The sequence below is a fragment of the Amblyraja radiata genome, chromosome 19 (genome assembly GCF_010909765.2).
Source record: "Amblyraja radiata isolate CabotCenter1 chromosome 19, sAmbRad1.1.pri, whole genome shotgun sequence".
In the NCBI taxonomy this organism is placed as follows: Eukaryota; Metazoa; Chordata; class Chondrichthyes; order Rajiformes; family Rajidae; genus Amblyraja; species Amblyraja radiata.
This window is the reverse complement of record NC_045974.1, coordinates 27,322,098-27,344,964: the sequence shown is the minus strand read 5'-3', so window position 1 is coordinate 27,344,964 and position 22,867 is coordinate 27,322,098. Positions and strand designations below refer to the sequence as shown.

The 22,867-nt window shown below is 38.1% G+C and overlaps 1 protein-coding gene across 1 annotated transcript in view; it reads right to left on the bottom strand.

Annotated features, from left to right (window-relative positions):
* lrig3 (leucine rich repeats and immunoglobulin like domains 3) overlaps positions 1 to 22,867 on the bottom strand; it is a 58,609-nt gene that overhangs the window by 10,228 nt on the left and 25,514 nt on the right. Inside the window, exons 4-15 of the mRNA XM_033038119.1 lie at positions 11,414 to 11,542; positions 9,356 to 9,499; positions 9,039 to 9,182; positions 8,488 to 8,631; positions 6,517 to 6,660; positions 4,565 to 4,645; positions 3,547 to 3,618; positions 2,486 to 2,557; positions 2,141 to 2,304; positions 1,640 to 1,960; positions 898 to 1,179; positions 193 to 642 (exon numbers count right to left, since the gene is read on the bottom strand). Coding sequence (XP_032894010.1) covers positions 193 to 642; positions 898 to 1,179; positions 1,640 to 1,960; positions 2,141 to 2,304; positions 2,486 to 2,557; positions 3,547 to 3,618; positions 4,565 to 4,645; positions 6,517 to 6,660; positions 8,488 to 8,631; positions 9,039 to 9,182; positions 9,356 to 9,499; positions 11,414 to 11,542 — 2,147 coding nt within the window. The remainder of the gene's footprint in view (positions 1 to 192; positions 643 to 897; positions 1,180 to 1,639; positions 1,961 to 2,140; positions 2,305 to 2,485; positions 2,558 to 3,546; positions 3,619 to 4,564; positions 4,646 to 6,516; positions 6,661 to 8,487; positions 8,632 to 9,038; positions 9,183 to 9,355; positions 9,500 to 11,413; positions 11,543 to 22,867) is intronic.

The following is a 22,867-nucleotide window of genomic DNA, read 5'->3' as shown; positions in this document are numbered from 1 at the left end:
TAATGTATTTATAAATACCAAAGACCAATATTTTAAGTTAAACAAAAAAATATTTGCTCTATTTTCTAATGGCACAACATTCTATCATGTCTGAACAGGAGGAAGAGCAGAAAACCGTTTAAAAAAAATTCAAATTGCATAGTGCATTACTCTCATTTCTATCTCCTACAGGTTTATGTTTAAATTTCACACCTGTGTTTGTCACGCTGCAGTCCTCACTCTTCCTTCTTGTGTGGTAAATAATGACTACCCAAACCAAAGATGTGCCAACCACACAACAGACCACTGCTATGATTACAATTCCAATGGTAGACCATCCATCCTCTTCAAATGATGTAGCACCTTGTGCAGAGTCACAGTTTGGTGTAGGTAGGACAGTAAGACGAATGTGTCCCCGCTCAGTTCCAAGGGTATTCGACATTTCACACGTGTACTTCCCAGCATCATCCAGGTTGCTGTCTACAATAATCAACAGTTGATTTCCAGCAGCAAAGAAGTGTCTTTCAGTTACTGATAAAGGACTGTCGTCTTTTGTCCAGTTCAGTTTTGGAGGTGGACTCCCAGCTGCTATGCACTGTAGAACTGCAGTTTCACCTTTCGCCACCATTTTATCGACAAGAGGACGCACAAATGAAGGTGTTTCTGGATTAAAAGTAGTCTGAGATTAAAAGTTTTATATAGATATCTATATATTCATATTTTTACCTTCAAAATTATTAAAAATGCATCAATCACATATTAATAAGGATTACACACGATACCCCAAAAAATTCTATCCCAAGTCCAACATTAAGTAAAACAAAAAAAATTTGCTCCATTTTTAAATGGCACAAAACTATGTATTTCTTTAAATTTCTTATCTGCTCAGTCAAATGACAAGCTCATACATGTACTCACCTAATACAGTTAGCGTTGAATTGGCTGAAATAGCTCCAGCACTATTTTGTGCAGTACAGCTATAAATTCCAATGTCCTCCACTTTGACATCTACAATAAAAAAGACATCATCTTCTGGCATAACATGCATCCTTCTCTCTCGTGCAGCGGGGAAGTCAGTGCCACCGTCTTTTTGCCATGCTATCTGTGGTGTAGGATGCCCAATGGCAGCGCATTCTAAACGGGCCATTGCTCCTGCTCGAATAGTGAGGTCTGTGGGTGACTTTGTAAATGATGGTAACACTGCAAAGGGCAACAAAAGCAAAATATTAAATACATTGTCTTTATGTCTGTTGTACACATTAATTCTCCAAATAACCATGACATTTAATTCTCAACTACAAATAGATTTATGAAATGGCAGGCTTTGGAAACATACATTTCATAAGGATAAAGACAGGTAATTACATTTTGAAAGGCAGGTAATGGAATTCTCAGAACTGCAATAAATGGATTTCTCAAGAATTCATTCTGAATAACCGGTTCTTGGGTATAAGCATGGCATTTTTTTATTGATGGCTTTTAACATGTTTAAATGTCTATTCTATCCAAGCCATTGGCATATTTATAGATTGCCATCAGATGACTAAGTGACTACCATGTTCATCATTAGCTGGGATATTTAACCTTTTGAACGTCACCCCTGATTAGAAACATCCCAAACAACTAAATTACCAAAATATACTTGCAGCTCAATACGTACTATTCACAGTCAGTTTGGCTTTGTTGGAGTAGGATGAACCAAAGTGGTTGGAAATCACGCACTGGTATTTTCCTTCACTGCTGAAATTTACATGTCGAAGACGCAAGATGGTAGTATATTCCATTACTTCACCACCTTGAGAACGAAGATGGGCATAGTTCTCAATCTCAGCTTCATGAAGCACCTCATTATCTTTCTTCCAGGCAAATGTCATTGGAGAATCGCTGCTGCTGGCTGCTGAGCAGATGAAGCTCACATTCGAATGCTTTACAGCTGCTTGTGTTTCAGGCTGTTCCATTATCTCAGGTTTGGGAAAGTCATCTGCAAGGAATCATTTTTCATTAATTTTAAATTCAGCAAAAAAAAAAAATGTACATCAGAAATAATATTGATGGACTTTTTGCAATGGATTAATAAAACACTTTAAAATTATTCATTTTTATCACCTTTATTTAAACAATTGAAAATGTAACATCGTTTAAACAAAAATTCATATCTCACCACATACAAACTCTTCTGGTTTAGTAGCAAATATACTTCTTCCCTTCAGCCACTGGGGATGGGCACAACTTGCATTAATGAAAGACTGAAATCCATTATCAATTGCCCACTGGTGCAGCCACTTCAGCTGACAATCACAAAGGAGGCTTGAAGTATTCAAGTACCTGAGAAACAAGTGCTCACAATTATCCAGCTGGAATAAGATGAAAAGTAAAAGAAAATCATATTGCCTGAATCTGAACTACAGAAACAGGATTTGAGATGTTTTTGTTAAGATGCAAGAGAACTCCAAAATAAAGTTACAGACACTTCACATGATATAATATCCACAATGATCTCACTTACAATTCATGAAGTTTCTTCATCTGAGAAAAGGTGTTGCTCTGGACAGACATAATCGCGTTATTACTCAGATCCCTAAAAAAATAAAAAGTACACTAATTAAAAATAACATCATCCACATGTTTCCACCAACTTTAAAAATATCAAAATTTGTAGATATTAATTCAAGGACTTACAACTTTGCCCAATTTGAAATATTGTATGAAAATTATTAGTTCACTTAAAAGGGCACTATTTATTTTTTAATAGCCAAATAGATTTTGGAGGTGCTGGCTCGAAGGGCCAAACGGCCTCCTCCTGCACCTATTTTCTATGTTCTATGTATTTACGAAGGGCACCAGTATTTTTTAATTGCCAAATAGATTTACGAGGGTGTTGCCATGAGCTGGTGTCCTGCGCTAGAGAGAAGTTGGGCAGTCTAGGACTTTATTCATTAGAGCACAAGGGGGCTGAAGGGCGATCTTACACAAGTGCATAAAATGAAGACAGGAATAGATAAAGTGAATGCGTAAAGTAATTTTCCCAGGATAGGGGAATCAAAATCTAGAGGGCAGAGGTTTAAGATGATAGGGGGAAAGTTTAACAGGAACCAAAGGGGCAGCTATTTTGCAAACCATGTCAGATATACAAAACAAACTGCCAGAAAGTTGTTGAGGCGGTTCAATAACAATATTTAAATGTCATTTGGACAGGTATGTGGAGATGGAAAGCTTTATAGATATATGGGCCAAATACATGCTAATGGGACTGTTTTAGCTAAGGCACCTTGGTTGGCATGTTAGTCGACATTTTAGGGCAAAAAAAGTAAACATTGTGTTATCTAGTAGTTCATCCTAAATCCGTGCATATTGAGATCACTTCTCATTCTTCTAAACATCAGACTAGAGGCCATATTTCTCAAGTTACTTAGAGGCCAAACCGCTCCCACATATTCCAGGAATAAATTGCCTAGATCTATAAGACAGAGGGACCCAGACTCTACAGAATAGCCAAAACATAGCCCCACCAAAGTCAATTGGCTTAAGTGCTCAGCGCCATCTGTGCTAGAATTCAAGAATACTTACAGATGTTCAAGTGCATCAAGACCAGAAAATGCTTTCCTTGTGATCGATCTGATTCGATTTCCCTGTAGTCCCCTGGGGAAAAGGCATTTAGTTTAATAAATCTAAAATGTGCATCTTTGAATAAGAGAACAAAGTAGCAGTATCATTTTTTCACATAAAATCTCCCTTTCCATATTCTAACTACATGCTCCTCTCAGCAAAGATCAAATCCCTTTGCAAAATAGTCAAAATAAAGGGCATCGGGTACTAACAAATACAAATAGAAACATAGAAAATATGTGCAGGAGTAGGCCATTCGGCCCTTCGAGCCTGCACCGCCATTCAATATGATCATGGCTGATCATCCAACTCAGTATCCTGTACCTGCCTTCTCTCCATATCCTCTGATCCCTTTTGCCACAAGGGCCACATCTAACTCCCTCTTAAATATAGGCAATGAACTGGCCTCAACTACCTTCTGTGGCAGAGAATTCCACAGATTCACCACTCTGTTTTTCTCATCTCGGTCCTAGAACACTTTCCCCTTATCCTTAAACTGTGACCCCTTGTTCTGGACTTCCCCAACATCGGGAACAATCTTCCTGCATCTAGCCTGTCCAACCCCTTAAGAATTTTGTAAGTTTATGGTCAATTTTGAAATCAAAACCGGCAACATTTGTGAATTATCACGAAATCCAACTTTATTAACCCTTTTTTTCTAATGTGTCAGATTTCTATATTTTTGTCTTATTGTATTGCTTGAGTATTCAACCCTATTCAATTTCAAAAGCATTGTTGCAAGGCTGTATCAGGCTGCCCTGATCAGTGTATCCTCAAGCACACTTCCTTTCCTCATCCCACAGACTATTGGATTCTCAATACATTCCACATCACTGAATCTGAAATAATTCACTTGAAACATTTAAGTCAACTTTTTGATCTAACTTTGCACACACACATTAAGCTCACATGCACAACAATGCATCATGCAGACATCTTCAGAATGTTTCCACTGGAGAAAAAAATGAAGATAACTTACAATTTCCTTAGTTTGCTCAATTGAGAGAAAGCCCCATTCATATCTTCAATAGTCCATGAGATTTCATTATTTTTCAGGTCTCTGCCAAGTGTTTTGGGAGGGGGAACAGCAGTTGACAAGGGGTGGAGAATACAAAAGAAAAGAGAATAAGCATTGTACAAAATACTTTTTTAACATTTCTGTGAGACCTGACAACATCATACAAAAAGGACAAGGACTCATCTGCTGCAATAGATCTACAGGCCATAATTCATATTAAGTTAACAAATGTGTGAAATGCCATGCATAGATAAATCTTGTGTCTTCAATGTCTTTATCAAGCTTTACATGAAAAGCTAAAAATGAACCAAATAATTCTGGCAGACCTCAGTAGGTTAAAATTGGTTGTAACATTTCCTCCATCCTGACCCTCACAGATACCTCAGGAATGTGTTTGCAGTATATTGCTCTATTCCCTGTACACCAATGATAGCATAGCCAAGCACAATTCTAACTCAATCTCCAAATTCACAACGATACCATTGTTGTCAGCCGCATCTACAACATGCGGGGTAGCGATCGAGAAAATTGTGTCAGGACAATAACCTGGCCAGGTAATGTCAATAATCCTGTCCCACCAACAAAGCTTCAGTACAGATGGTTAACAGCTTCGCTCCTTGGCATCCATATCACCAACAACCTAACTTGGTCCGTTCACACTGATGTAGTGATTCAAAAAAGCACACCAACATATTTACTTTCTTAGACATCTGAAAAGATACGACATATCCAAAAGGATTTTTATGAACTTCTACAGATGTGTTATAAAAAGTATTTTGCTCTTGGCTCCCTGAATCTGTGAAGCGACGAACACAGACTAGTCTTTCAGAGGGTAGTCACTTTCTTCCATTCATTCTATCTTCATGGTGCATTACATCAAGAAAGTGGGAAGTATTATCAAGGATGCCCATCACCCCATTGGGAAAAGATACAGGAGCTTGAAAGCTTGACGATCAGACTTAAGACTAGCTTCTTCTCCACTGCGCTGTTATCCGAGTCATGAACAAACCATCTCTATCACACCCTACTCCTGGAGGTGCTGCCACATATTTACTCTTAACTCTACCACATTGGTTACTCAGTTTTGGTACAATAATATTATTTTACACTCCTACACTCTTGCACTATTCCGCTGCTTTGCACCTGTATTTAGCATTACTATATGTATTCTATTTACTGTGAAAGAATAAGGGGTTTCATAACACACTGGTGTACAGGACAAACTAACCTGATCACTAACCAGAGTATATATTTCAAATAAAACTGCTTATGGAAGTTTGTAACGTCTGGGAGGCATTTTGAAACTACTTGTGATTTATAACTAGTAGTTAATTTCCAGAATCAAATCTTTATTCAGAAAACAGTTTGATTGTGGTTTCTTACTTACTTGTAAAAATCCATCAGGAATTGCAACAGTAATTTCTACCTATGACAGAATTAGTTATCCTATTCTGTAAAGAGGCTTAGCTGATAGGTCCACTCTCTCAGGTAACCTTCATCAGTTCTGAAGATAACATGGCTTTGAAGCTCTACTGTAACATGTGTATGGTTTGAAATGGTATACAAATTAACCTGCTTCTAGATGCTGCTGCATGACAGTTATGCAGAGGCATCCAATTACACAGTAGTAATCTTTAGAAAAGTTTAGAAAATTCACTAGCAAGTGCATAGCCAGCATGTGGCTTGCTTTCAAAACAAGTGGCAGTAAACAAGGCATAAACAATGCATAAATGCTAACCCATATCCACTATGCTTATAAACATGAAGCCCATTTCATGATACCGAGGTGCTTCTGAACGAAAACATTTCATAGTAGCTAATAGCTATACTGACTTTTCAAAAGTTCAAAATATACATTAAGCCACATACTATAGATAAGAAAACCCAAATTTTATATATAAAGATGAACTTACAGACTATGCAAACTGGATAGTCCTCCAAAGGCACCGTCAGCAATGTAACTCACTTGGTTATTTCCTATATATAACTGTCCAAGGAGGCTCAAACCAACAAAAGTGGAATCCTCCAGACGTGTTAGGTCATTAAAAGAGACATCCCTGTCAATGGGAAATGAAATAAATTTAGCAATACATATAGAACAAAGGAATTACAAAGTTCATACCCATACATAAAAGCAATCTTATATTTCATTATTCATGATTCATTAGATTTGTCTAGCGACCAGTTATACTACAAAAACTAGGTATGAACAAGTTTGAACCCTGGTCTTGTCCAAAAATACTTATTCAGCATGGATTTACTTCAGTATATCTAAGTTTATAGTGTGGACAGAGTTACAGCTGATTTATATTTGATGGCCCACAAAAGAGGAGAATGCCTAGACCACTGGTAGGGTCGTTTCATACGTTTTGTGAGACTTTCCTTCATCGTTTTGTCCAATATTTACATAGCCTGCAATTATTTATTGTCCAGGCTAATACAAACGTGACAGCATATTGTAGAATTACTTCAGAAGAGAACTCAAGATATTTGGATATGTATACAGCTAGGTAAGGTGCAGAGGAATATGGGACAAATGCAAGCAAAAGGGACTAACTCAGGAAAACACGTTCATTACCATCGACAGATTGGGCCAAAGGACCTATTCTGTGTGTATAACCATGTACAACTTGGAAAATATAGCTGATATGTGTAGAATGCCCAGCAGTATCTAATTGAACAAATTAAGTAAAATTGATTTAAATCGAGAAGTGTTCAAGCTTAGAATGTCAGTTATACACTAGGGTCTATTTTGTACTGTAATAGCAGCGAGCTAGAAAACCAATAAACATTTGTTTAAAGCGCGCTGTTATAATATTCTAAATTGCCCAATGAAAAACCCGAGAGATAAATTCATTCCAGCACAGTGGAATTGGAGAGACGCTTTTATCTGCTGCATTCATTTAGATGCAGTCACCTTTATTACATTATTGAAGTTTTGTATAGCAGGATCACAAGCTTCAAGTCTAAGTTTTACGAAATCCTAGAATCCAAATGCTTAAGTTGGCAATTTGTTTCCAGGCAATGTGGGGAAGCCACCCGAATTATTAAAGTGGAATACTAGAAGCAAAGCCAGTATGATTATGCATTTGGTGGGCAAAATGGACCAATGGTCTTTATCTGCATTGAACTGTTACAATGATCTTTGCACTTTTTAAATTAGATAAGAATTACTGATGACATTTTACAGACAGAGATACAGACAAAAGATATTGGCGAGTGATTGACAGTGTCAAGATGCCTGTTTGAAGTGAACGGACTTGAAAATCTATGAGTATCGGGTACTCAGTGAGGTGTGGGGTCATTTCAAGGCACATTTACTGTACATTGATCTGGTAAATGGGAGCATCAATTGAAATCTTTGTTTGGCAATTGTTTTATGCCAGCAAACATCTGCAAGGGTTCATATCCAAACGGAGGTAAAAAAGGGTTCATACCCAAACGGAGGTCACAAAAAATTCCCTCCCCTACTTTGAAAAGCCCCATAAGAGCACATAAAGTAAAGGTTAACAATGAATCATTAGGAAAATTGTTATGCTTAATGCTGCCGTCCACATGAGAAAATGCTAGGTATAAATCATTGCACAATTTGAATGTTTTTTTAATCTGGATTCCTAGATGTTTTCCAAATCACAGGGTATTGAATTACCAACAAATCTCATTTGAGAACACAGGTCCTAAAAATTAAAAAACAACTAATCTCACCCGCCACAGAACCAGCAAGTCATTTGTGGTTTTAATAAGATAATTTGTATCTCACGTCTCGTAGAAACACTGCTTTGGCCATCTTCATGAAATCTTTATATAAAAGAAACCTCAATTGCAAAGCCAGCATTTTGGCATGATGTCCACAGAGAAACTGGAATGGAACAAAAGGTACTTACAGCTCGCTGAGCTTTTGGCAGAACTCCCAGGCATCTGGGTTGATCTTGCTGATGGCATTCTGGCTGAGATTAAGTTGCTGCAACATCAGCAAGCCATACAACCATCCTTTGGTTACTTCTGTCAAATTGTTAAAATCCAGTTGTCTGAAATAAAATTAGGAAGAAAAAAATATTAGCTTGCATTAGCCCTAAAATGGGGGGGGGGGGGGGGGGGTTATCTGTCTTTTCCCCAGTTTGTCATGCAGTTAAAAAACAATTTAAACATTGAAGCCATGTGGCTGGATTCTCTGGAATGAGAGTCAACTGCCAAAGCTGCGAGGCCAAAAAGGTAGAAAGCAGCTCATTTTACAAACAAGTTCTTACATATTTAGCTGAACCAAGTACCTCTTTGTTTAAAACAAAACTTTAGTTAACATTGTGGTGAAGCCTTCTATAGCTTGTGAACCTCAGAGCAAAATATTTTACTAAATCCAAAAATTTACACATTGGTTATTTTGGGGGTATGTTATTATTTATAAATGAGATTTTTAACAATTAAAAACACAACTCACAATATCTCAATGTTGCTCAGTCCCCAGAAAGCGCCATCCATGAGTTTACTAATGCTATTTCTTTGTAATTTAAGAGATTTCAAAGCACTTAGTCCTTGAAATGCAAGGCCATCCACTTTCTTCATTTTGTTGCGACTAAGTTCCCTGCAGCAAAATAAATAAAATGTTCATCTTACAGTATGACTACTTCTACTTAAGCAAAATTGAGAACTGAGGTGGGGTGGGAGGAGGGAGGAGGAAAGAGATCAAGTACTTAAATCAAAAATTACATTTGAAATATAGTTCCTTTTCGTGATTTTGTTACAAGATGAACTTACAAGTGCTGGAGATGCGGCAGTTTGAACATCTTGGAAGGAATAGATGAAATTTTGTTTCGGTTTAGCTTCAAGACTTGAAGTGTATTCGAAAGATTGTCAAAGCAACCAGGATCCAGAGAAGTTATTTTGTTATTGTTGATGTATCTAAACAACATCACACATATGGGTTACACAGCTGTATAACTATACGAAAGACATTTATAGCACCGTTCGTTGAACAAATCTCATCTTATTTCTTAATCCAGCCAATGGCTTGCTCTCTTATCCATTTCTAGGCAAGGTAGAGATCAACCAGCCCAACTTCCTTGTGTGCAAGACGATGTCCTGCTTAATGGACAAGCAAGCATACTTAAACAAAATGTAATATTTTATATTATAACTTATATTACATTAATTTTTACAGAACATTAATGTGATTAATATTATGAAAACTCAAAGAATTGTTTTATTATATTTCTATGCAATAGGAAACAATGCAGAAACAATACGTTAAAGTTGTTGTTCATAATCATGAAACAATATACGCCAGGATATTGCAAACCAAAACAGAGTTTACTTCAATCAATTTGAATGCAACTGTTTAAAACGTCTTTGCAAAAAGATGATTGACCTGCACTGTGGAAACTTTGTACTTGCCATATTGTGAAATCATGTAAATACTGGATTATAGTGCAACATTTCACATCTTCACAATATTTGTGGATTACAAAATGGCAAGGAATAAAGAAACATGAATAGAGGTGGAATAATGGACTTGGGTATGTAATTTATACCCAAACAGTACTCAGAGATGGACCACACAATGGTACTGAGAGTCAAAGTTATGCAGTACAGAAATGGCCCTTTGGTCCAACTCCTTCATGTCAACCAAGATGCCCCGATAATCCTATTTGCCCACGTTTAGCCATATCCCTCCAAATCTTTCCTATCCATGTATCTGTCCAAGTGACTTAAATCATGTAGCAGCAGTTTCAACTAACTGCTATGGCAGTTTGTTCCATGTACCCACCATCCTTCCAAGTGAAAAAGTTGTCCCACAGGTTTGTATTAAATCTTGCCCCTCTCACCTTAAACATATGTCCTCTTGTTTTTGATTCCCCTCCCAGGGTTAATAACTCTGTATGGTCTCCCTATCTATTCCCCTCATGATTGTACACACTCTAGGATCATCCCTCAACCTCCTGCAGCCTAAGGAGGAAAGTCCTAACCTGGCCAATCTCTCTAAATCAGCCCCTCAAAACCCGATAACACTAAAATTAATCTCTGCACTTATTCCACCTGGTGGAAATCACTGGTCATGGACATTCAGCTACAATAGCACACTTCCTCCATTACCCTCTTTGGGCAGGCCAGCTCCAAATCCAAACGACTAAGTCACCATGGATCCCATGCATCTTAATCCTCTGAATTAGCTGGTCTGGCCGTCAACGAGAGTCCTTGACAAATGCCTTACCAAAGTCAATGAACATAACATCCAGTCATATCTGTATCAATCACCTTTGTCGCTTCCTCAAAAAACTCAAAATTGTATATGATCTGCCCTGTTGATTGTCCAACATATAATTGCTTTCAAGGTCGGGAAAATTCCATAGTGTCGGAATAATCATCGCGAATTATAATCTAATCCTTGTTATCTTGTCTGCAGTCATTCTCAAGACTCACCCAGCTGTACTCAACAATTATCATCCTGTCTGCAGTGGCTTCCCCATCAGCATAGCCTTCCTTAAAACCCGCCCCTCCTGAACTGTTTTCTTGATTTTGTTTTCAATAGCACCCGAGGAAGAAACTCAGGACATTACATAATAGACAACATGAATTTAAATTTATGATAACGACTTATTTGTTATTACTACCACTATGTTGGAGCCGTCAGAACAGTAATAATTAAGCCAATTAATTGATTTACAAGCTGTAAAGCCACTCGAGAATAACGTTTTAACATTATGAATTACAAATACCCTTTATATTTAAAATATTTGTTTTAAGAACCACCTCCATGCTTAACTCCTGCAGCACAACCATTAGAGCATACATTTCAAATCATCACAATATACTTACAGATATCGAAGTTGTAGAGGAGGAAATTTTTTCAGTTCAAATATCTGGTTATTACTGAGATCAAGCATTTCCATGGATTGAAATGGCATCAGCTGTTCAGATAGTACTTGAGTAATTTTGTTATTGGATCTGCAGAGAAAATAAAAGCAATTGGAGAGAAACCCTCAGGGAGATAAAACTTGAAATAAAGTGAAGAACCATTCTTATCATTGATATGTATGCTAAAATATCAAAATACATGTTTGGGATCAATGCACACCCTGAATTTCAAGTTAAAGACTGCAGCAAAATATTTAAATCTAAATTTTAAGTATAACATGTTAGATTGATTAATAGCACAGAGATGACAAAATATTTGCAATGCAAATAATCCCAGTAACAATGCAGGTTCCTAACGCCATGAAGTATGCAATGTTAAAATGTTTAATAGCTTACTTCCAGGAACATGGAATTGGTCTTTAAGCACAATGTTAAAATACAGAATGTCTTACAAAAAACATTACAGCCTTTATAGGTACTGGGAGTTCTGCTGTAACGTGCTTTACCACAACATAAATTGGATATAATGCGAGTAATGAATATGGGAACATTATTTGCATCATGTGGACTGAATTGGTTACAATAGATTTTAATTGGGAACTAGAGAACCATGTAAAATGATATTAGAAATCGACAAGAAGAAAAATGCTGTATTAGATGTAAACAGTATTAGGGAACAACAAAATGTATATCCATGTAGCCTTCTCACACTATTCTCTCTTCAGAGCACAGCTGCTACCTTTAACTGCAAGTGGCCACTAAAATTGACAAGCAATTACTTGGAATGACACTCGTGCAACCGTACTCAATTAAACAATGTAACATACAGCCTTTCGTATTTTTAGCTTGCAGTAAGAAAAATAAACATTGGCAATGAAAAGACCTTTATTTTTGTGGGGGGAAATAATTTGGTTATTGCGAGTCAAACTCTCTAGTTTGAGTCAACCCCCTTTCCCCATTGACACAACTGTCTTTATAACAATTTTATATAACTCAAGATTTCTTGGGAACACAACTATTGCATTTTAGAACTAGCTGTAAATGGTTAATATCTGAAAGTTAGCACATACTAAACACTTGTGCAAAATTCGGATTAGAAGCAGTTTGAAATGAAAGTAGAAATAGGCAACTTTTGTTCCAAAGGTAGACTTCAAGTATTTCTCCATCTATCTTCATATTTACAGCATCTATTTTATATTTACAGACAAGCAATTGGAAGAATACATGAACCTATATGAGCCATACTCTAGTCCTTATCTGCTCTGCTATCACTTTATTGCTTCCATTATTGTGCAATATACACAGCAGGCATCCCAAGTATAGCTACTAATTTTTAGTTGACATTTTCAGGGTCTCTTCATCTTATTGAGTGTTGCACAATGCACATTTCATTAAACCTATTCTCTAAAATCCTGTAAACCCATATGTGGGACCATGGGGGGGGGGGGGGGGAAATAGCATCCTTTATTTGAGATTGTCCGCTATATCAAATTAAGTGATTACTGGGTAGTAGAGTATCATTGAATTAGTAGAAACAAAGAACTGCAGACATTGATTAATACACAAAGGGAAACAAAGTGCTGGAATAAATCAACGGATCAAGTAGCATCTCTGGTAACATGGAAAGGTGATGTTTGGGTCAAGTTGCTTCTTCAGACTCTCGGTCTGGCTTGGAATCCAGGCGAGTTGGTGGCCTCTGCCTTCTGGTAGCCAAGATAGGTGGATTCATTAGTTGAGGCCCACTGGAGTGCAGGTAAGGGTTGGCAGTGGCAGGTGTGACCTGGAAATGGCCAAGGAAGTTGTGTGAGCCAACAGGGGCAGAAAGCAACTTGGGAGGCGGTGTGGGCCAGCATCAGTAGCAAAGGTCAGTAGGTTCGTCATCACAAGGGTTTGATATATGTACCGAGATACTAAATTCATTGCTGTGAAGTTCCTATCTCATTCAAAGAGCAGGTGGTGCAATCAGAGAATAGCCCAATATACGAAAAAGGTAGAGCAAGCAAGGAATCAGAAGAAATGCATTGCCGTTTTAATGGCATTCACCGAAGTAGAATTAGACCTGGGTTTTGTACAGGAATGAATAGATATTCAAAATTGAGGGGTTTTGTTAAGCAAGTCTGGGAAAAGTTATTTTCACTGGTTATAGAGTCAACAACGAGAGAGCAAAAAAACATGGGTTCAAAGTAGTATACTTTAGTAATACAAATGTCAATAGATGAAAATGGCCATCTAAATTTGTTGTCATTTAATGGTGCTGTTTGAGAGAAAAACAATCAGCGTCTGAGCGACTAACTCTATATTGTATTCTTTAATTCATCAAAATGTTCTAAAAACGCAGTTTTGGGATGCTTACTTAAGAACCTGCAATGAATTTAAAGCGTGCCATAAATTTATGGTACGAAAAGTAACAAACATAATAAATTGAGTAATAGTTTGAAAATACTTCCATATTCAGTTCTTCTAGTCAGCAGCAGCTTCATCTCTATGACAATGTAGTGTACACTAAATATAGTTACATTTCAAGATTCTGCTCTGCAAATACCCCAAATTTTTTCTTCAAAATGAACACTTTGATATACTAACTACATTCATTATTACGAGTATCGGATTGTATCACTGCTAACCTATTTAAGTCCCAACTTTTACACTGCATGATATAACAGAATATAATTTGATCCACGATGAAGTTTGCTTTATTGTTGTGCTAGGACGAAGAAAGATGTATTTACCCCAATATCTTTGTCCGCAGCCAGCGATTCTTCCACAAATATCAGCCAGTACTGAGCTTGTCTTTCATGGCTGGATAGATTGTTGATATTTTCCACCCAGTATCTTAAAAAGTGCCCAGATTATGTCAAATGAAATTGCAAGTTACAACATTTGAGAAGATCAAGAGGGTGACATGATAATGGATTAGTGAGATAATGGATTTGTTATTTTAACTGACTACATTATAGAATTTCAAAATTCTTAAAATAACAGGAGGAGCCAATTACATGTGAAACAGCACACAATTTATTTGTGTGCAACAGGTTAAATGACTGGGATGAGAACGTCTGTGGTCCGATTAGCAAGTTGCTGATGACATAAAGAACTGGTGGAGTTGCAAATAGCAAAGATAGTTGCTTAAGAATACAGTAGGACATGGGTCAGCTGGAAAGTTGGACGGAGCATTGGCAGATGAAATTTCATCCAAAACAAGTTTGAGACTGTATTGTGGGTCCTCTAGTACAGATATATACAATAAACAGCAAAGATCTTGGAAGTGTTGATGTGCACAGGAATTTTGGGGTTGAAGTTCAAACCTATCTAAAAATGGCACTTGGGGTAGAAAAGGTAAGAGAATAAGGCAGTTAGCTTGATTGCCTTCATCAGCTTTGCAACCCATAGAACCCTTCAGTCATCTTGCAACTCATAGAACCATAGTGGGAGCAAATCATCCTTTATCCTGAACCGCTGGCTAAGATGGTAATGACAGCCATTTGCAGATCAAAAGACATCTGTTATGCAGCAGGGCCTTTTGGAAGTCCACACACGTAGCAGCTACTGGAAGGCAGAAGGTACTGGTAGATGGGTGTAATCTGACAGGAGGTCTGTGAATAGCATAGCTCTGCAGAGATCAGGGGCATTTTGTTTGCAATATACCAATGATTTGGTCAAAAAAAAGTAGGTGGGCTGACTGGCAGGTTGTTAAGAGAAAAATAGTGGCGTTGTTAATAAGAAAGGATGCAGCAGGATATAGATCAGTTAGAAATATGGGCAGAACAATGGTAGATGGGGTTTAATCCAGACAAGTGTGAGTTGGTGCCCTTTGGGAGATTAAATACAAGAGGAAAGTATTCAGTTAGTGGTAGGATCTTTGAGAGCATTGATGTACAGAGGAATCTTTATTTTTGTCAGCGGCAAAAAAAATACACTATTGTATCGCCTAGGTGAGGTCTGCTACATGATCTTACTGGGTTGTATGCAAAAGCATTTTACTGTACCTCGGTACATATGACAATAACGTATCGTTGAATCATCGAATCTTGGGGTGCAAGCTCATAGCTCCCTGAAAATGACACGCAAGTGGATAGGGTGGTACAAAAGGCATATTGCATACTTGCCTTGGATTTAAATATACAAGTTGGGAAGTCGTACTGCAGCTGTGTAAAACTTTGTTTAGGCTAGATTTAGAATGTTGTGTACAGTTCTGATCACCCCAAACAGGAAGGATGTTGAGGTTTTAAAGAAGATGCCAAGGTTCCTCAGAATGCTAGCTGGAATAGACAGCATTAACCATAGAGGTTGGACAAACTTGGATAATTTTCTCTGGACCAAAGGCAAGGGGGGTTTGGAGGGGGGGTTAATGACCTAGTAAATATATAAAATAACAAGGGGCATAGATAGGCCAGATAGCGTCTTGTTCCGTTGGGTAGAGGGCAAATGTTTAAGACAAGTGGGGAAAGAAAGGAGATTTACGAGTTTTGTTTGCAAGATGGTTGGTGCCTGGAATACACAGCCAAGGGAGATGGCAGAAGCAGATATGAAAGCAATATTTGACAAGCATTTAGACAGTCACATGAACAGTCCAGGAATGTAGGGATTTAGATCATGTACAAGGTAGCTGTGCAGTTTAGATTGGCATCATCATCAGCACAGACATCGTGGACTGAAGGGCCTGTTCCTGTGCTGTATTGTTCTACATTCTATCATCCACCATCACGATTAATCGTTGCAGCTTGCTTGTAATGACATCTTACATTCATTATTTATACTGCCTAATCCTCTATTTCAGAGAGCAGGCAAATTCTTGATAACATGATATAAACCATATTCCAAGAACAAGCAGTTAATTCATAGATGTCTGCCAACAACATTTAGTGGGTCAAGGTGATGAAAGGTTACTGAATGTCAACGTATTTATTGAATTCAGAAGAGCAGGTCTTCAGTAGTGTTTCATGACTGGTACTGAATGGCAAATAGTCAACAACTATTGAATGGGCAATATTACAGAGTTACAAAATACGTGGCAATATGCAGTGCATATCAAAACCCAAGTAGTCTTTTAGAGCAATGTTTTAAATTTCTCAATTTTACAAACTGGATAAAGAGTTATTTTACATCCATCAATAAGAGGAAAAGATGCAGAAATCAGATCCGGAACTGCCACACATGCTTAGTTAAGTAAAATGGCAGGGAATAGACATCTTGACATCACTTGCATAAAATTTATACATTCTGGGTCTGTGAAGTCCATGGACTATTGTGACCAAATTGGCCATAACTGTGACATTTTAGATAGGTATGCATTCAAGTCCATGCTCTCCTTCATTGTCACATCCCTTGACTGCATATCTGACATTAACTCCCTCTTGCTCCAAGGCAGCAGAGTGACAGTCAGCAAACCTGCTACATCGCATTTCCAGCAGCTCAAGTTTATTCCTGACCTCCGACTGTGTGGAGTTTGTACATTCTCTTTGTGTCCTTGTGGATCTCCTCTTGGTACTACTGCTTCCTCCCACATCCCAAAGCAAATGCGAGTTTGTAGGTTAATAGCATACAGACAGGCAATACAATCCCTGGAAAGTGAATGGGGATGTGAAATAAAAAGGTTAGGGTCTATTCTATGTCTCTTCCACTCTATGATTTCAGATCCCAGATGCTCCTTCCCTGGAGGCAGTTCTATTCCAAAAGCCTTTAATCACAGATCCAGTCCTTCTTATTGCTCCATCGATGAAGAACTAGCAAAAGTCTTGCATGAGTGTGAATGCAAGTTGTAATGCACAGGACACGTCACAGAAGTTGACTTTGTGCTGTTGGTGGTGAAGAGTACAATTCAGAATTGGCATTGACTCACTACGAGTGCAAAATGCAAAAACAGCACCATACCATGTACTAGCATTAAATGGGATAGTTTGCATCTTACTGAAATGCAGAGTTCAGCAAACCATGTAGTACATTTACTCATATTTTGATATTAAAAATCCCTTATGTTTTTATGCCAAAAACAATAATTATGTTTTCAAGATTGGCACCCAATGCCTAAAACTTCAGTAGACAAAGCAGAACTATGCAGCACAGGAAATGGTGTAATAATGCAATTGAAACCAGAAATTAATGTCTTCAGATTGAAAAGGGAGCATTTCTTTTCGTACATACAGTCACATCCATTTTGTAAATATATTGGTCTTGAAGTGAATACATTAGATTGATTGATACATTGATTCCCAGGGTTACATTACAAAAGGAGATAATTTAGAAAGTTGCAGATGCATTGTTGAAGCTTTCAAGACATTAAAGAGAATTGCTAGGCCAAAAAGGCACAAAGAAACTACTACACCAAGTTGGGGAATTTAGGATTTAGGGCAAGAGTCCATAATTGGACCGATGTTGAAAATGAATAGTACCTGCAAAGGATGGTAGAAATGTTGAAAATTTGTGCAAATTACACCTAAAAGTTAATTTTAAATCTGAAATTGGAAAAGTGTGCTCATTAAAATTCAAAGATAAGGCAGGGTACATGATACTAGCTGCTACCTTGTTGAATGACAGAACAGATTTGAGAAGCTAAATGTTCTATCACCATTATTTTTCACTGATGCTATTTGAATCCCAGTAAATTGCTTTTTAGACTGTTATCAGCATGTTTTAATCTTTAACAATTACATGACAACACAACTCTGGACAATGACCAAAGCCCTAATTCAAAGGCAATCTCCCGAATGGAAATTTCCTAAACAATTTTAACTTACCACCACTCAAATATTTCAAATATTTTCCAGAAAATGCATCAAGTCCCTAATCATTAAAGTCCTTTCACCTTCTGCTCACTATCCATCTGGGATTTTCTTTATTAAAGTTAAACAATGCAAAATGTCCTTTGGCTTTGTTATATTCTCTGTCAAAAAGAAGTCAATACAAATAAAGCTACATTTTCAGACTTATTTTACCATCATTCTCTAAGCCCGGCACTGACATTATAGATTTATTATTTTAGGTCAAATATGTTACATGAGCTGGAAAAGATAAAAAAATTCAACTGTAATGCATGGAGTCTGGTACAACTGTTAACCATATGACCTCTGATCCAACATAACTAAATTAATTTTTAAGGTACACAAAATTGCTGGAGGAACTCAGCGGGTGCAGCAGCATCTATGGAGCGAAGGAAATAGGCGACGTTTCGGGCCGAAACCCTTCTTCAGTCTGAAGAAGGGTTTCGGCCCGAAACGTCGCCTATTTCCTTCGCTCCATAGATGCTGCTGCACCCGCTGAGTTCCTCCAGCAATTTTGTGTACCTTCGATATTCCAGCATCTGCAGTTCCCTTTTGAATAAATTAATTTTTACCTGGGTTAAAGCAAATCCATGCTCCCAAAAGAGACTCATTTGACTAATTCCAGGAATTTGAGAAAGCTGACTTATCATGGGGGCTAACAAAGTTAGATCTATATTCTTGAGTTTAGAATAAGGGGTGGTTTTATTGAAAGATAAAATTCTAAGGGGACATGACAGAGTAGATGTTGAGACATTTCCACTGGCGGGAGTGCCTCGAACAAAATGACAAGAGGGTATAATCACTTAAAACTGAAGTGTGTAGAAAGTTCAGGCAAACGGTGGTAAAGCTCCGATATAATCTATGCCAAAAGAATGTGGTGTAAATCATTGGAGGCATTTACATTTTTAAAAAGTTGGAGAATTTAGAGTAATGGGGAACAGGCAAAGAGGAATTAAAGCCTGGGTAGATCATAGAAAATAGGTGTAGGAGTAGGCCATTTGGCCTTTCGAGCCACCATTCAATATTATCAAGGCTGATCATCCAAAATCAGTACCCAGTTTTTCCCCCCCATAGCCCGAACAGCTAAATCTAACTCTTGAAAACATCCAGCGAATTGGCCTCCACTGCCTTGTGCAGAGAATTCCACAGATTCAAAACTCTCTGGGTGAAAAGGTTTTTCATTCATCTCAGTCCTAAATGGCCTACCCTTTATTCTTAAACTGACTCCAGCTTCTGGACTCCCCCAACATCGGGAATATTTTTCCTCCATCTACCCTGTCCAATCCTCTAAGAATGTTATATGTTTCTATAAGATCCCCCTCATCCTTCCAAATTCCAGCGAATACAAGCCCAGACGACCCACTCTATCATCATACGTCAGTCCCGCCATTCCAGGAATTAACCTGGTGAACCTACGCTGCACTCCCTCAATAGCAATAATGTCCTTCCTCAAATTAAGAGACCAAAATTGCACACAATACTCCAGGACCCTGTACAACTGCAGTAGGACCTCCTTGCTCCTAAACTCAAATCCTCTCGCAATGATGGCCAACATGTCATTGGCTTTCTTCACTGCCTGCTGTACCTGCATGGTTACTTTTGACACGATCATATTGAATGGCTCGGTAGGCTGGCATACATCTGCTCTTATTCCCTTGTATCGGTGCCTTGTATTTGCAATATGGTACTCGACAATTTAAGGGTCGTAGAAATGGTCATTAAAGAATCTCTGTTAAATATAGAAACACATTGTAAACTGAAACCGGTGAAAGCACTTATAATGCAGTCTTTGTGAAGAATAATTAAACCCAAATATCCAGTCTAAATTTGGAACCAAACCCAACAAGTCAAGCTTCAGCCTGCTTGTGTGAAATCTCAGCACATTCAAACCGCTTCATGCACAATTTTGACTTTGATGCTCAGAATCATAATGGCTCAACAGGGCTCTCACTTAACTTTTTTCCCCTGTTGCCAGCAGGGCAACCGTGGCAGCTTTTTAGGTTGCCAAATGACAGTTTAGGTGGTCATTTAAGACTGTTTGCATGAAGCGTGCGATAATGTGCTTGGACGAAGTGCGTACAGTCGGAATTATGCTCAATGAAACATTCACATATTATTTCTGCTTCAAATAAATGAAGAAACTAAACATATTCACCAATCAAGACATGATATATCCCACAATGACATGCAGCAAAATTATAAGGCAGTATCTCAACTCTTTTTACACATTGCAATTAATGCAATTTCTATTAGTTCTTCCCACTTCCAAACTAAAATGTGGTTGGATTATCTTGTCTTGTCAGCCACGGTTGCTTCCTACTCCCCTTAGAAGAAAGATTCTAAGGGGAGTAAGAGGCAACTGTGGCTGACAAGAGAAGTTAGGAATAGAATAAAACTAAAAGAAAAGATGTATAACACAGCAAAGAGTAGCCGGAAGACAGAGGATTGGGAAACTTTCATAGGACAACAGAAGGAAACAAAACGGGCAATACGGGCTGAAAAGATGAAGTGCGAAGGGAAGCTGGCCAGGAATATAAAGAAGGACAGTAAAAGCTTCTTTAGATATGTTAAGAGAAAAAGAGTAGCAAAGTCAAATGTGGGTTCCTTGAAGGCAGACACGGGTGAAATTATTATGGGCAACAAGGAAATCGCAGAAGAGTGGAATAGGTACTTCGGATCTGTCTTCACTAAGGAAGACACAAACAATCTGCCAGATGTACTGGAGGACAGAGGATCTACGGGGGTAGAGGAACTGAAAGAAATTTTCATTTGGTGAGAAATAGTATTGGGTAGGCTAATGGGACTGAAGGATGATAAATCCCCTGGGCCTGATGGTCTGCATCCTGGGGTCCTCAGGGAGGTGGCTCTAGAAATAGTGGACGCATTGGTGATCATTTTCCAATGTTCAATAGATTCAGGATCAGTTCCTGTGGATTGGAGGATAGTTAATGGTATCCCACTTTTCAAGAAAGAAGCGAGAGAGAGAAAACGGGGAATTACAGACCAGTTAGCCTGACTTCGGTGGTGGGAAAGATGCTGGAGTCAATTATTAATGTTGGATCACCACCCTGTTTAGGCAAAGGTAACGTGGCAACGATGACATGCTTTAATGTCATAGACTCTAAAACTCTTGTGGAAACGGTGACACAACTAAGGCCATCCACCTGCTGCCTTGATGCTTTACCTACCAACTTCTTTAAGAATGTTTTTGACTGCCTAGCAATAGACATACTGCAAATAGTTAACAGCTCTCTTCAATCAGGCAATTTCCCAAAAGCCTTGAAAACTGCAGTTATTAAACCTCTTTTAAAAAAGCGGAGCCTAGATGCCTCTATTATTAACAACTATAGACCAATTTCAAACCTATCTTTCATAAGCAAAATCATTGAGAAAGTTGTCCTCCAGCAACTTAATCAATTCCTGGCTTCAACTGGCTGCTACGACAACTTCCAGTCAGGATTTCGACCTCTTCATAGCACCGAGACCGCTCTTATTAAAGTTGTAAACGACATCCGTCTTAACACAGACTCTGGCAAAGTTTCAATATTAATGCTATTAGATCTCAGTGCTGCATTCGACACTGTTGATCACTCAATACTTTTGGACAGGTTGGGAAAATGGGTGGGGCTCTCAGGCACAGTCTTAAGTTGGTTCAGGTCATATTTACAAGATAGGAACTATTTTGTTTCCATTGGAGACTTTGTATCAGAACCAACCAACGTGACGTGTGGAGTACCGCAAGGTTCGATCTTAGGGCCCTCTTTATTCAACATCTACATGCTCCCACTAGGGCAAATCATGCGATATAATAATATTGACCACCACTGCTATGCCGATGACACTCAAATCTATGTAGCGCTATCACCAAATGATTATCGCCCCATAGATCTGTTGTGCCAGTGCATTGAGCAAGTCAAAGACTGGATGTGCCAAAATTTTCTCCAACTAAATAAGGACAAAACGGAGATAATTGTTTTTGGTGCTAAAAAAGAAAGGCTTAAAGTAACCCAACACCTTCACTCTCTGTCCCTGAAAACTTCAAACAAAGCCAGAAATCTTGGGGTCATTATGGATTCAGATTTAAATTTCGACAGTCACATCAAATCAGTAACAAAATCGGCCTACTATCACCTCAAAAACATAGCAAGATTAAGAGGACTCATGTCAGCTCAAGATTTAGAAAAACTTATACATGCCTTTATTAATAGTAGGCTAGATTATTGCAACGGTCTCCTTGCAGGTCTTCCAAAAAAAACTGTCAGGCAGCTACAGCTTGTTCAGAACGCTGTTGCTAGAGTTCTAACAAAAACCAAAAAATTTGAGCATATTACACCAATTCTTAAATCCTTACATTGGCTCCCTGTATGTCAGAGAATTGATTTTAAAATCCTGCTGCTCACCTATAAATCACTACATGGTTTAGGGCCAAAGTATATCACTGACATGCTTCCACTATATAAGCCTTCTAGACCGCTAAGATCTTCTGAAACCAATCTGCTAGTGATTCCCAGAGTAAATACAAAACATGGGAAAGCAGGATTTAGTTACTATGCAACAAATAGCTGGAATAAACTTCCTGAAGATTTAAGACTTGCCTCAACTTTGACCACTTTTAAAACAAGACTGAAAACTTTTATGTTTACTTTAGCTTTCAGCT